Raw genomic sequence first — 15000 nt, 5'->3', positions numbered from 1 at the left:
AGGTTGACTTTGTTCACCGACTCGAATTGTCGGATTCTTCCCGAGTATCCACGAGTATCCCCGAGTCACCATCTCCCAAAAGTCTCCGATAGCTCAGTGGTAGAGCATCCAAACTAGTAATCGGAAGGTTGTAGGTTCGACTCCTGTTCGGGATCCCTAGGATTTTTTCCGAATATCCCCGAGTAACCTTCAAAATCACAAACACATTTCTTCAGCAATCTGGTTGTCTTCTTCCACCTCACTCTTTTAACCAATGTTATGTTTCGCTTGAGTTGTTACTTTTTGATATTGCTTACCATAAAAAATGTGTTTAAGTAATATTTAATAATTAGACCCGTAGCCCGCAAGGGCTACGGGTCAATAGTCCATCAGGCGAAGCCGAATGGGCTATTGACCCGTGGCCCTTGAGGGCGAAGGGTCTAATTGTTTTAGTATCACCCAACTAGTCGGACAGAAAAGGCAGTAATAAAGTTAGCAAATGCAAGTTGAAGAAATATTTATAAGGGAATAAAACGAAAGAAAGCGTCACACTTTTCGCTACTCGAGGACTATTACTAATAGTCCTCTAGTAGCGTAGCCAATCAAATTGCACGATTTGCATTAGTCCACTAGTCGGGTGATACTAATAAGATAAAGCAGTTCCACATCAGACAATTAGAACACGCCTAGAAATGTACTCACTCCTTTATGGCCTGCATGCGGACCGAGTCTTTTCCAACCAAATCAAACACAACCGAATGGAGCTCTGAATCACCCGCGTCAGGTCTGCCCACAAGTTTGGCCAAGACTTTTTTCTAACGTTAAAGAGAGAGAACGGTACATCAAGGGTGTGGTAAGGATGTCTTCAAGTGGAGGACAAAACGTTTGTACTAGCTTGCATATAGGAAATTGTTTAGGCGAGCTTTTGCACGAGTTGTTGTCATTGATGGACATGAACTTCTGATTAGAACTTAGAAATAACAAGATCGGTTACACCGTTAGGAAATGTTCGTGGCCTCCTTCGTCAGTTTCTTTAGATGATGGTGCTCGAGTGGCTGCGTGCAGGATTATAGCCAAGATTATCAATAATGTTCCTTTTATAGACCCAGAGGCACGCCAGTTAAAGTTACTAGTTGGAAGTATATAAGCCTGTTAGGAGGCTAACGAAAGTCGAGTCTAATAGCAGCCTTTAGTGAGCCTGAAAGAACGCTAACTCTACTGAATCGAACTTACCCAAGGTTGTTCTTGAGCCACGGCGAGGTCTGATCGTTCAGCCTGACTGTACATTCCAAGTTGAAATAAAGCTGAACACGCTGTCGCATAGCCCTAGAAACGAAGACAATTAACCGCACTGATGATAACAGAGAGCTTTACTGAGATTCTAGGACGAGAACGACTACGAGTACAAGATTTTCTCAAAAAAAAACAACAGTGAGCGCGCGCAAACCAGCGTCATTTTGGTGGAAAAAACGTGATACCGTGGTAATTTTTGTACGAGGATTTGTAAAAATGTGGTCAAGTCAAAACAAGTCAGCAACACGGTAGCAGTTTTGGCATTTTTTGTTACGTCACAAAAATGACTGCATCGTGTTCAGCAATAATTGATGTTTCACATGGTAATCGATAACATATTGATAATGAAGCTAGACATCGCACAATGAGTTTGAAATTTGCATGGAACCTTCAAAAAGCAACCTGTACCCTTAAGTTAACGTAAGGTGGGTTGGAGAACTTGTCCCCTCTGTTAAAAAGCGAACACCTGCAAAATTGACTGTGCTGTTTTTTTGGTTTTTTTTTGTGCTACTTAATAATTATGACTTTCCTTGCACGCCAAGTTGGCGACCAAAATTTATGATATGGCGACCAAATTTTCCCCATTAGTCGCCAGCTGGCACCTGAGCAAAAAGGTTAATTTCAAGCCCTGGTCAATCCTTCTAATAACAAGGTATCTTGAAAGTGTTGAAACTGGTTTGAGCCACCTTAAGCCACCGAAACGCCGGAAATAGGACGGGTCAAGGTGGATGGAGAGACTGTATAAACTCACCTCATATCGCAAGGTCCCTCGCAGTATCGTGTTGGCTGTGGCAATGCCGTATAGTTCGCCGTATATAATCGAGTCCCTGTTCGGATGGCATTCCAGCCTGTAGCCCGGAAACATGTCCGTAGGTTTGATTTCTTTAAGTAAAGCGCCACCCGCTGCTATTTCAACAGTCTACAACACACAATTTACATAAGCCTGGTTTCTATATGATGGTCCGGTTCGCCCCAGTCGTTTTAAATAATAATCAGGGGCGATCGGGACGATTATATGGAGACACTACTCAGGCGATCGCTGACCACCCAGGACGACTGGATAGAACTGAATTATATCCGGACGACCGAGGTCGTCTCGGTCGCCCGGGTCGTCAGCGATCTCCTAGGTGGTGTTTCCATATAATCGTCCCGATCGCCTCTGAACATTATTTGAAACGACTAGGGCGATCGGGGCGATCGGGGCGATCGGGGCGATCAGGGCGATCATATGGAAACCAGGCTTAAGAAATCACCAGATTCAATACGGAAGTACAGTACGGAAATAAAAGGGTACGAGTGACATTTAGGGCGCGTTCGATTGACCCTATTCCGGAATACGAATATGTAGAGTGATGGATAAAACGGTATGTTTGGCGCCTTTCGAAGTTGCAAGGATAATAAAAATATGTTTAAAGCAGATGTTTGACAATTTTAATGTGAATCTCCGTAAAAACGAAGGATTTCTAACTTATATTGTTCCATGTATTCCTATTCCGGAATACGGTCAATGGAACGCACCCTTAGAAAAAGGTTTTTCTTCGACTGGTTGTATTTTCCTCTTCCAGAGATAGACCAACCACCCCGACTGGCAAAATTACGAACCGCTTAAATTTTGATTCGACGGTTTTTACGTGTACAGAAGAGTGTCTAGGGTGATAACCGGCTTCGAATGTAATAGGCCTTTCTTCGATATATTAGAATTCAGCTTGAAACAGAGGTTTAGAGGACAAAGACAAAGGAAAGTGGATGATATGCAAATATTTTTCACATTCATTCCAACGTGTTTCTATTGTTTTTGGTCCTCACTACCTCACTATCAAGCTGAATATTTGATATTTCGAAAATGTCATAGTGACTTTTACGCGAAACTCACCTTTCCATACCAGAGATATTTGGCAGTGTTCATGATGGTAAGAAGACCAGCTCTTGGACTCCAGCTGAGGAAAATAACAACAACAACAACAACAATCATCGTTCACGTTTAGACAAGGCATGGCAAGCTCCAACACAGGGCCAATTTGTTCGGCAATTCTATCGATTACTAGAAACTCAAATTGCAGATTATTTCAGTTTCTTGTTCAAATAAAAAACTAACATTTTTTTGAACAACAACCAAGCTTCGAGGCACTCGGACAAGGTAGTTTTCAAAAAATCTTGAAACAAAATTTCCACAATATTTTTAGTCTTCAATTTTGACTAAGACCAGTTTTAAGGAGAACCTCCACTTCATCAAAAAAATAACATGAAATCACAGGAAATAACCGTTACAGTCAAGTCAGTCTAAAGTATTTTCAAAGAAAGTGTTTGTATCCGAAATAAATAAGTTTTAGAATCGCCTATTCTTGTTTTATAATTTCGCGGGCGCCGCCATCTTGAATAATTGTGTCGTGTTACGGTTGCTCTATTGTTATTAGACAAAAGCTCTTTGTGTCAGAGCAATAGGGCAACCGTAACACGTCACAATTTTTCAAGATGGCGTCGCCCGCGAAATTTGAAAGTGAAAATAAGCGATTTTAACATTCACTTTTCTTGATATAAACAGTGTTTTAAAAACAAATTTCGAACAAACTTGTTTGTAAACATAATTTCCTTCGGTTTAAACTTATTTGGTAGTAAGAGTGGGGGTTCCTTTTCAACGTCGCATTTTACATGTGCCGAATCTAATGCAAATGCAGAGAAAAATCTATTGTTTTCGCTCATTTGCGTTAGAATCGACACGTGAAATGCGACGTTTAAAACGGGCCTTAGACCAGTGTCGCCCAGTGGTTAGGGCGTTTGGCCTAAGATCCGGATATCCTGGGTTCAAGACCCGCTGTGACCACTCGTTGAATTTGTTCCTGGTAGTCCCTGGTTCAACTTCTCAGCTGCACTTGTAAATAGCCAACTGGTTTGCCTCTGGCCAGTCGGGATTCTTAACAGTTGTTGTTGTTGTTGTTCTGTTCTGTTGTTTCGTTGTGTTTCATTGGCCCTGAAAAGCCCCAATGGGGAGCGGTTAATTAAGTATGTATTATATTGCATTGTATTGTATTCTTAAGGGCGGTGCCTACTAATTCAAAGGTATTTTTGCGCGGTTTACTGAATATGCGGGAAAGGCATATCTTAACAAGTGTTATTGAAATCCAAAAAGAAAATTGGGGATAACCACGCATTTTTCGAAGATACATGTAATTAATCAACAATATTTGTAAAAAACTTCAAAATACAAAGCAATGTATGGCGTTCTTTTCCAAATAGAAGCTTAATTATCTCTGTAAAATGCGTGGTTACCCCCAATTTTCTTTTTGGATACCAAAAGCACTTGCTAGGTTCTGCTTTCTCTGCATAGTATTGAACCGCGCACAAATATCCCAGGATTAATAAACACCACCCATACGAAATCCGAGTATCTTGAGATGCGCAGAACGTATGCACAATAACAATAGTAGGCACCGTCCTTACCAAGAACACGTCCCAAATCATCTTCATTCTTGCCAAGTCTAGGATATGAAGGCTGTTTATTGTCGAAAATCTGACAGCACCGAGCAAGCATGGGAAACGGAAAATAAAGCACTTATCTACTTGAAGTAACTCTAGAATGTTCTTGATTGCCGAGAACCGCGGCATCTGTTTGACTTTGTTAAGAAAAGAGGCCCGGAATGTTAAGCCGACTTAAGCTCCCACAAGGTAGACCGACCTCCAGTAAAGAACTGCACCTCATAAGTACTACCATATCCTAAGTTATAGACACATTTTAATATATTATAGACACAATTTAATATTATAATTTAATATATTATTATTATATATTTAATATATTGTATATTTAATATATTATAAATTATTATAATTATTTTAATATATTATAGGCACAATTTAATATATTGGCAAGTACCTGAACTTATATCTAAGAGGATTATCGGCATGCTCCGGAGCAGGAAGGCCACCACAATATGAACGAAATGATTTTATCTAAAAAACAAACAGAGTGAACGATCCGTTAAGACTATAATGGTTAAACAGAGAGCTTTAGATTCTAGGACGAGAACGACTACGAATACGAGAGTTTCTTATAGAACAACAGTGAGCGCGCGCAACTTGAACCAGCGTCATTTTGGCGGGAAAAGCGTGATACCGGCGCCATTTTAGTACGAGGTTTTGCAACAATATCATCGTGTCAAAACAAGCCAACAACACGGTAGCAGTTTTGGCATTTTTCAATCAGCAAAAAGGCTCAGTTACCAGCAATAAGAATAACTGAGCAACCTATACTGCAAAGAAATGGTAAGATTAATCGTACGAAATATAAATTTGCTAAGTAGTTTCGCTAAAAACGGACAGTGAGAACTCGTACTCGTTCTCGTCCTCGTCCTAGAATCTAAAGGTCCCTATTATAAAGTGCGACGACACCGAGTTCCAAGAAAGCACTCAGATGAAAAATAGAGACAAATTCCGAAAGAATAATGTTTCTTTATCTCAAAGCGGAACGGCGCTCTCTCCCTGTCGAGTTTATTATAGCAGTGAAACTATTCAATGCACTCGAAGCAAACAAAACAATTAAAGACCTACCACTGCACCCTCGTCCTTCGAGTCATCAAAGCATTCCATCGCTAGCAAATGATCGATACCAGGATCCAGTCCCACTTCGTTCACAATTGCTACTCCAGCATCAACCGCGCTAATATCAAACAGAGTTCAGAACCGAAGTAAGGATAAGGGACAGACCGCAACCTGAACTGTGCTTTTTTATAAACCTCCTCCATATCATACGTGATGCTCTTATACTACCTAGAGCAGTGTTCATTTGAGTACCGTAAAACCAAAATCCAACTTATTACTTTCAGTTACCTGTCACATCAAACGAAAATGATCAGTTTCACGAGCCAGTCAGAACTGGCGATAAGTATGGTAATTAATATAAAGTGCCTTCTAGGCATACTTGGTATGTTATAACCATTGCGCAATTTAGCTTCGGGCTTTGTCCATGTTCTCTCCTAAATGGCCGCTCTGATAGTGTTTTTAAGTGATTCTTGTAATATTTCTTCACTCTCAAGGCGAGCCAATCAAGAAGAACCACAAAGCAAATAAAAGTCACAATTGCAGTTTGCTTTTGCATGCCGTGAAGATGATGAAATTGTGGCTCGTACGTTTTGCAATTTATCACTTAAATGAGCCTTATTCGCGGGGTGGCCATATTGGCCATAGACAATAGATTTCGTACCCCGAGCCTCGAGTTGAAATGTTTGGGAACGAGCCTTCGGTGCGCAAAAACAAAAGTTTTCAATCCCTCGGGGCTCAAAATCGCTGCCGTGTGATTAAGGCATGTAGTAGGGCATGTGGTTCCCGGTGTTGTGGTCTGTCTTCTGTGGTGTATCATGGTTGGGAGGGTAAATGCTCGGAGATATTAGCTACACCAAGCTACTCTAAAAATCCGAGGATAAATAAAGATATATGATATATGATATGATATGAAGGCCTATTGTCGAGAAAGAAAAATGTCCACTTCGGGTGGCCAATTGTAAAAGGAAAATGCCATTCGATTCCATATTACGTTATTTGAAAAAAAAAAAGAAGGCCTAGCTCCCATTTCAGTTTAAGAGATGGAACGTCTATTCTAATTCGCTCATACAATAAGCAAATCGACGTGGATTCAATTTTCTTTATTTCGAATTTTGAATGTTGCCATTGTGTGAATGTGGCATCTTTGGCATCACGTGAACTTTTCGAACTATATATATTTGGTAAGTTGGCTTTATATGCTCGCTATAAGATCACGTTAGGAACAAAAAAAAATTGTAATATTGTCATCATACCTTTGGTGTAATTCTTGTATTTGGGGAAGCACATAACTCGTAGTCAACAAGTTCTTTTTATGGGCGATACAACACTTTGCAACAACGTGATGCAAGGAATAAGGTAGTAAACTGCAATGAAATGAGAGTGACAAATCCAAAAACTATTATCAATCACCTTCTGGCCTGGGATTGCTCGAAGAATGGTCAGCGCTATTAAACCATATTTAAATACCATGGAAACTTGTAGGTTTTGATACCTCTTAACCAACGGCTAGCGCTAACCAGGCTTCCAGCAACCACCTCCTGGTTGTTAGTTCACACGAGCTTGGTCATTGAACTGGGTTGTAATTATTGCTGGATCAGATATTTAGCGAGACCTAAAGACTGGCTTTCACTAACGACGCGCAAGGAGAAGCGCAAGCATAAGACACGGTAGCTAATGCTACGTGAAAACGAACGTGGACATAAGCATACACATCTAAGCACACGAATAAGCACAGACGAGGGGAATCTGGGACGAGCGCTTTCATTGGCCAGACATGGCCAGACATGGCCAGACGTAGTACATTTCATACACCTTATTCCAAAATGGCCGCTGATTTATGCGCATACAAATTGGCCCTTGTTGCCTCGTTCAAGATAAAATATTCTTTTGCATTTTAAGCTTAAGAACGAGGCATCAAGGGCTTGAATAAAAACAAAAGAATATTTAAATGGAGGCCCTTTTCGAACAAGGTGTATTGCGCTCATGCCTTGTTTCGTTTACACGCGAACGCAAGCACAAAGCGCAAGAAAAATACAATTTTGATCCTTATGCTTGTGCTTGTGTTTACGCTTGCGTTGAGGCCGTTTTCACGGTAAAACGAGAGCTGTTATGCTTGAACTTGTTGTGCTTGTTGTCGCTAGTGAACACCAGACTTTACGATTGTTGTTGCCTGTACCATTTCCCTATGAGTGTCGTATTTAGCTCAATGGTAGAGTATCGCATCTGGTAATAGTCAAATTGTCAGATTACAGGCTAGAATCCTTTAAAGACTACTCGGGCCTTTCCGAGTACTCCGGAGTCATCCTCTCCATTCATTTATTGAGGTTTAACATTTACAACGGCTTTTTTAGAGCGATTTTCAATCGAGTGTCGTAAAACCAAAACCAAAGTAATTACTTTAGCCAATCAGAAAGGACGGAGACAATCCGGTAAACCAATCAAAACTAGAAGTAATTACACGTAGCCGACACAAAGCGCGGGAAAATGTGCGCGCGCGAGCCATGATTGGTTGAAAAAGTGGCGCGAGAACTTTGAACCAATCACTGAGTGAACTAATCATAAACCAAAGCAATTTGCTAATTACTTTCGACACTCAATTGAAAACCACTCTATACAAATGCAACAATTTAACAATTCCAGTGCTCAAGTTTTACGGCCTCCCGACCCGACCCCAGTTTAATGAGCTGTTTCCACCAGTTTCCTTTCTTTTCACCACCTTTGACTCCTTGTCAAGAACTGTGCCATTTTCCGAACAAACAAACAAGCAAACAAAAAAAACGAACACTCACATCAAGAACAAACATTACTACTGCAGTGTAGTAGTAATCTCGGATTATTGAAGCGCGTTCGACAGTCGCTTTAGAAGCCAAGGAGAAGTGTAAGGAAAGAAACGATCGTATAGGACCGAAGTTTGAGGATACCATGACTCATGTGACTGCAGGATTGAAATACTTTGCCCTTGCATGGACTAGACTCTGAATCATAAGTGCGATCTGTTTGATTTACGAAGGTCAGTTGTGGTCAAAATAACTACAAGTTAAAAAATTAACAAGGTGACGTTTATAAAATGTTTCAACTGCTGTCAAAGATTTGGTATCCTCGGTAGTATAGTGGATAGTATCCAGGCATGTCACGCGGGCCACAGGGGTTGAATTCCTCGCCGGGGAGATAGGTGTCGTTTTAAGGAGGGTAGTCTTAGAAAGGGAATCCTACCATCCTGCTGCCCTATTTTTACAATGGTTGGCGAATTGTTAAATATTAAATAGACAAATAAATAAATAATAAAAGATTCGGTGATTTCAAATTTCCTCCCTTTTGGTGATTTGCCAAGGTCAGGGATACGTCTTCGAATTAGCAGTTACGAAAAAATTCTCACCTTATAACCACATCATGTTGCTGAATCAATCTGTTCAACTTGTCTTCCGAATGTGTGACGTCAAGTAGAGTTGGATACGTGTTCTTATATTTGGAAGCTAAAATTTCCGCCTCACTGATCTGATCAGAGGCTGAAATACCAAAAAAAAAAAAACTTTGGCGCTCTATTTCTGAAAAAAGTCGTACCAGAATTAAGTTTGCAATTCTCCAGCAGGAAAAATAAAATTCTTGATGCAATGTGCTTTCTATTACACTACGTAAGTTGGAATCAACTGAGTCAGGTCTAGGGGATTCCTAGGCATTACACTGCGCATAATGACCTGCGTAACAAGGGCGCGCGAAAATAAGTCGGCCGGCGGATTTTTTTTTTCACCGAAACAAAGCACTCTAAAGCCGTAGAATCCGACTACTCCTCATGGTGTAGTAAAATAAAATAAAAATCATTTTGTTGTGAGAAAAAAAATAGTTATAAGGAAAAAATAAAATCACTGCCACCCTTTTGTGGAAACGAAATGGTGTCCTCGAGATCACGCACTAGAGGAACATTTGGAGTCAGTTTTCGTCTTTTGCTTGAGCGCTTAATGTCTCTTCCTTGGCTTGGGTGATCGCTGAACGTTAAAACACTTTCCCTTAGGGAATTTTGTCAATCGGAACAAAACAAATACACTTTCTTCACCGAAAGTGTCTCTGAAATTTTCTATCCCTGATTTGACAAAATAGAAACCGACTACGAAAAAAAGAAAAACATGCAACAGTTTGCTTTGAGCCCTTCAACCATCCGCCTTCGTTTTTTGACTCAAAGCGCCTTACTAACACACTTTGTGGATGATAGATAGTCCTCCAGAAGAATGCGAGGTATTATCATGCAAATGTTCCTTCAAATTGTTGTATTTTTTTGCAAGCTGGCCAGTTCTGACAAAAGGAAAGCACCCTAGGTTCGCTTTTACATCAAAAGGCAAACGTCGCGCTAAAGTTTGCTGTTTGCCGAATCTCTGTCAAACCTAGTCATCTTCGATTCTCAGCGGTCATTTATTTTGCAATGGTTATTCACAGTTATAGAGAATGCAGTACTTAAAAGGGAGACATAAGGTAGAATACGCGGATTCAGTAAGTTGGGATTTCTCTTTCGGGATAATTGAGAGAGCACGGTGGTGTTAAGTGCGATGAGTTTGATTGTACGCTAGTCTGTTCCAGAGATGTTTTCCTTTACGGGTACTCCGGTTTTCCCCTCTTGCCAAAAAAACAACGTTTGGTTTGATTTTAACGTACAGAGTCCCCAATTAGCGCCCCATCGCTGGAAGACTTGACACTTAAAGTTCATTTATCATAACGTACAATTAGTAAACAAGACCCACCGATTGTGACGGCAACACTCTTGTCCTTTGTCAGATACTCAACACACGGTGCCACAGTAAACCCAGACCCAAGCAAAAGGACCTTTTGTTTAACTGGTATGGTCACGTTTGGTCCTAATGCCCGAGCTTTGGCTTCTTCTTGGCTATGAAAATTGACCATAATAATGAGAGCGTTAATAAAGACAAGGCTCAAGTCACAGTTCTAAGGCCGCATAACTTTATTCACGTGGATAAGTCACTATCCAGAGCATAGACTAAAATATACAGCTTTCGGACAAGCCATTAATTAGATGTAGTGGAGTGTGCATATTCGTTGTTAAGCCAGCAAATACTGAAGTCAAGTCAAGTCAAGTCAGTCGGTTAGTCTGTCAACAGCCAGCCAGGCTGCAGTTGTTCAAGCGATGGATAGCGCTATCCAGCGGATAAACACTAGCAAAACTGATTTGAGGTATCCAATGGCTAGTGATTTAAATATCCGGCGGATAGCGCTATCCATCGTTTGAACAACTGGGGCCAGACGTTTTAAGGAGTCAGTCCGTTAGCCAAAAGGCAACCAGTCAGTCAGTTTCTCAGTCATTCAGTCAGACACTCTAGCAGTCAAACAGGCAGTATATCAGTCTATCAGTCTTTCAACCAGAGAGTAGGTGAGTCTGCCACAGAAAGTCAGTGAGTAAGCTAGCGGGTTAGTGAGCTCGCCTGTCAGCCGCTAGTTTGTGATCCTGTCAGTCATTCATACACAATAGAGAGATTTAGCTGGTCTGTGCTTGTCATAATAGCCAGGAAATTCTCATATTCTAGCATTTCTATCTCTTCAATTTCATATCTCATTCTGAAGCTAACAGGCAAGGAATCAGCTATAGAATCAAACACTCTCCTTTGAGTTTTGATAAAACGCAAATTTCCATCCTGAAGTTTGCCGTTCACTGTAAATGCGATGCTAGTATGTCACTTACGTCAGGTAGTCTGAGTTGGTCAGTCTTTGAGCCAGTTGGTCAGACCTCCTTTGGTAAATGACTCACCACGAAGAGGTACAAATGTTAACCTATCGACAGTTATTCTATCAGATGCAAAAGAAAAAATAGTACTCCTTCGAGCCGTGCAACATCACAATTTCGTTACTATAAAATTTTCATTAGCCAGACGACTGTAAGTCAGGGATTGGTAATCTGGATTATTAAAAGAGACAAGGGGAGCTACTATTGGCGAAAACAGAAGCAACACAAGCTGCTCATACCTTTTTCTCAAATCGGCAATGTATTCGTAGCTTGGTGTAAGCTCCCCATTTGAAGTAATAATGGCCTTTTCAAAAACAACACAAGCAAATCAATGACAAGTGCGGCTAACATCTGGCCTGGAACTCCATATGGTTAAATCATCAAACCAGCTCGTGTGTTCTGCTTTGACTGACGTAATGTAAAGAATGGTCAAATAGGAAAAGCGCCTTTCGTTTTCAGACAAAAAACGTCGGCCAAGTGTTAAAACGCAAATATGAATACTTAATGAGATAATACAAAGCGTGCTGCACGCTTTGCACGTGCTGAAAATGACAACTGCACATGCGCAGCTGTTTGTATGTTCCCTCATTATTGCTGGTTTTCTCTCACGTGATCAACAGCCATGTTTTTCAACGAAAACAAAAGGAAGCGTTTGCATAATAATAGAGTTAAATTCCCGGAGGATTTGGTCGGGACACCAACATGGCCGCCTTTTCTTTGTTTAGGGCACCAACATGGCGGTCGTGACGTCATGTGAAAACCGAGAATTAATTCAAATTTACTTCAAAGCGTTTTCGTTAGCAACGATTTTTGTGCCAGCTAGAGCTCAGAGAGCATGCGTAGCGGATGATTTGTTCTTTCTGCAAAGATGGCAAGGTTATATATAGCAGTCGATTCCTCAGAAAGGACCCAAGGAGGGCATCGTTTTCAGTCGTAAGTCTGTTAATAAATTTTATGCCTTTTACTAAGAACCAGGAACATACATCATGGCTTACAAGATACAATAATAAAAGAAATGTACTGTAGCTATGTTAAAAACCAAACTAAATTATACAATCGAAGTGTATACATGCAGGAATCAGAGGAAAGGCAAAAACAAACATCAAAGTCATCGTAGCTTGAACTGAGGGCCAAAAGCTCCACCATGCACGGAAAAAACTTTGCTTTGTAGGTGTTAGTTCATTACCATCATCATCATCATCATTATTATTTTGTGCACCAAAGATGTGTGTGAAGTACTTACATTCCTAACCGTGTCTGACAAGTGATGCTGTTCTTCAAATGGAGCTGTTGCATGTGAATCAATCTGCAAATTAAATAGTAAGTGTTTTGAGAGTTTCACCTGAATGCAGCCTTCTCAAAATTGGCCGGTCGACGGCTCAATGAGCCGCCTCCTCAGAAAGCTTGACCGTCTCCTTCTAGTCAGAAAATGTCAGACACAATACATTTCAAGCTCGAACGTGAAGTCACTGGAGATATTTTAAAACCGTGAAAAAAGTTTGTTTGACGTACAAATTTTGGGTCCACAATATTTTTTTGCCTCGCGCACATGAAATGTTTATTTAACTAGCATTCCAGTATTTCTCATCAGACTCCGAGCAAGTGTCAAATCCATATGTGAAAGTTCGTCGCTTTAAATCCACCAGATTGCACTAAATTGCATCTGTGAATGTCTAAATTTGAAAAAATCCGAGGGGAGCATGCCCCGAGACCCTCCTAGAAGCTTGCATCCTTTTGGGCACTCGCTTGGGTGCCTTTAGCACCAAACCTTCTCCACCTTCTTTATGACCTGCTCCCAAAAAATATTTTGAGAAGGCTGTGAATGTATGAAAATGTGAAACTTGACTAAAGTAGATCAGTTTTATATAAAAGGAAAGGAACTTTCTAAGTGTCTAGTCATTCTAGCACTGGAGCACTACATAATTGGGAACACTGTCAACGGAAAACCATAGTAGTACACTGAGAAATACCTCTCCGTGCAGAGTTACTGTAGAGAATTACCAACAAACCACGTGTGACGTCGAGTCTGGGAATCGAACCCGGGCCACATTGGTGAGAGGTGAGTGCTCTGACACCACTGCACCATCCCTGCACCCAAAAGCTCCAAAATTGATGATGTGTTAGCATTACTCACCATTTCCTGCAGCCATGGTACCAACAATTTGCCAAAATAATCTGTGGCTTCTCGTGGCAACTGAGCAGGAAGATTATCAATGGAGCAAATGAGAACTCCATCACCAGCCATTCTGAAATAAACGAGGTTAAATGAACACTGAGTGAGCGAAGTATAAGAAACGAAACAAAGTATAAGAAAAGTATAAGAAAGTATATGCCAGATTCAAAATCGCCAATGCATGTGGGCTGATATGGATTTGTCAAAGCAAGGTTTTTTGAATCCTCAATCAAATTTTAATTGATTTAATTTTTAATAGTTAGCTAATTGGCTGTTTTAGGCCTTTCCCAACAGCAAAATTAACATTTTTGTCACTACAGAATTTCAAGCAAAAACAGTTAAAATTGTGATTTAAAATTACTGTTACACCATTTAAAATCATTAATAAATTAACTATACGTGTATAATAATATCAATTACCCAATCTGCGAGGTGCCTGACTTAATATTGTATAAGTGAAATGGATATTCGATTGTAGTACACTCCGTCATGAATTCTAAAGAACCCTGCAAGTTGAAAAAAAAAAAAAAAAACAAGGAGATGTTGGAGTGAAAGCATTACCATGAAGGAAAGATTAAAATTAAAGATTGAAGGAGATAAATGAAGAAAAGACTTTTAAAAGGAAGAATGGACTAAAACAAACAAAAAGAGCAAAAATCCAACAATGGAACAATGGGAGTCTGGAAGGAAGAGAGAGAAATGAATAAATGAAAGCATTGGCAAAGAAGAAAGGAAGAATTGAAGGGAGAAGGATGGAAGGACAAACAAACAAACAAATAAATAAACAAATAAAGGAGCAGTCAGATTAAAAAAAAAAAAGGAGACAAGACAATCAAGAAGGAAGAGAAGGAGAGATGCATAGCAGCCAAATAGACCAACAAGCAAGGGGACATGTAGACATTTTGGATGCCAGAGGATAAACATGCAGAACATTCATCAGTGGGCAGGTAAATTGTAGGCAAACTAAAAGACATACAGTTGTATGGAAGTGGCAGATGGACAGTAGATGAACCTTCAAGTAAATGACTTAATAAAATGAACACTTGACAACTCCAGGAAAATGAATAAGGCAGGAAAGAGAGGATTGACATCATTCAGACATAGGTGTACACAGTGTGCCTGCAAGAGGTTCAAATGACAATCATTACAACTTTGCTTACATCACAATCTGCAGATATGTCGCAAATGGCCAGTAATCTTTGTGGAAGGCTAGGACAGCCTTCATATGCACTTGATCTCTTCATTGTCCTTAGCAAATTTCTTGCATCACCATAAGTAAGAAGGCGTGGAACGT

The 15000-nt window shown here is 40.3% G+C and overlaps 1 protein-coding gene across 1 annotated transcript in view; it reads right to left on the bottom strand.

Annotated features, from left to right (window-relative positions):
* The window catches only part of LOC138010574 (alpha-aminoadipic semialdehyde synthase, mitochondrial-like), a 28839-nt gene that overhangs the window by 6769 nt on the left and 7070 nt on the right, over positions 1-15000 (bottom strand). The window contains exons 7-20 of the mRNA XM_068857552.1: positions 14867-15000; positions 14127-14212; positions 13668-13779; positions 12777-12839; positions 11773-11837; positions 10539-10681; positions 9185-9314; positions 7062-7172; positions 5818-5926; positions 5144-5220; positions 3146-3209; positions 2024-2191; positions 1213-1305; positions 682-794 (exon numbers count right to left, since the gene is read on the bottom strand). The exon at positions 14867-15000 is cut by the window's right edge and continues 49 nt beyond it. Of these exons, the coding sequence (XP_068713653.1) occupies positions 682-794; positions 1213-1305; positions 2024-2191; positions 3146-3209; positions 5144-5220; positions 5818-5926; positions 7062-7172; positions 9185-9314; positions 10539-10681; positions 11773-11837; positions 12777-12839; positions 13668-13779; positions 14127-14212; positions 14867-15000 (1468 nt within the window). The remainder of the gene's footprint in view (positions 1-681; positions 795-1212; positions 1306-2023; positions 2192-3145; positions 3210-5143; positions 5221-5817; positions 5927-7061; positions 7173-9184; positions 9315-10538; positions 10682-11772; positions 11838-12776; positions 12840-13667; positions 13780-14126; positions 14213-14866) is intronic.

The sequence above is a fragment of the Montipora foliosa genome, chromosome 7 (assembly GCF_036669935.1).
Source record: "Montipora foliosa isolate CH-2021 chromosome 7, ASM3666993v2, whole genome shotgun sequence".
In the NCBI taxonomy this organism is placed as follows: Eukaryota; Metazoa; Cnidaria; class Anthozoa; order Scleractinia; family Acroporidae; genus Montipora; species Montipora foliosa.
The sequence above is the reverse complement of the archived record's forward strand: the minus strand, read 5'-3'. Positions and strand labels throughout refer to the sequence as shown.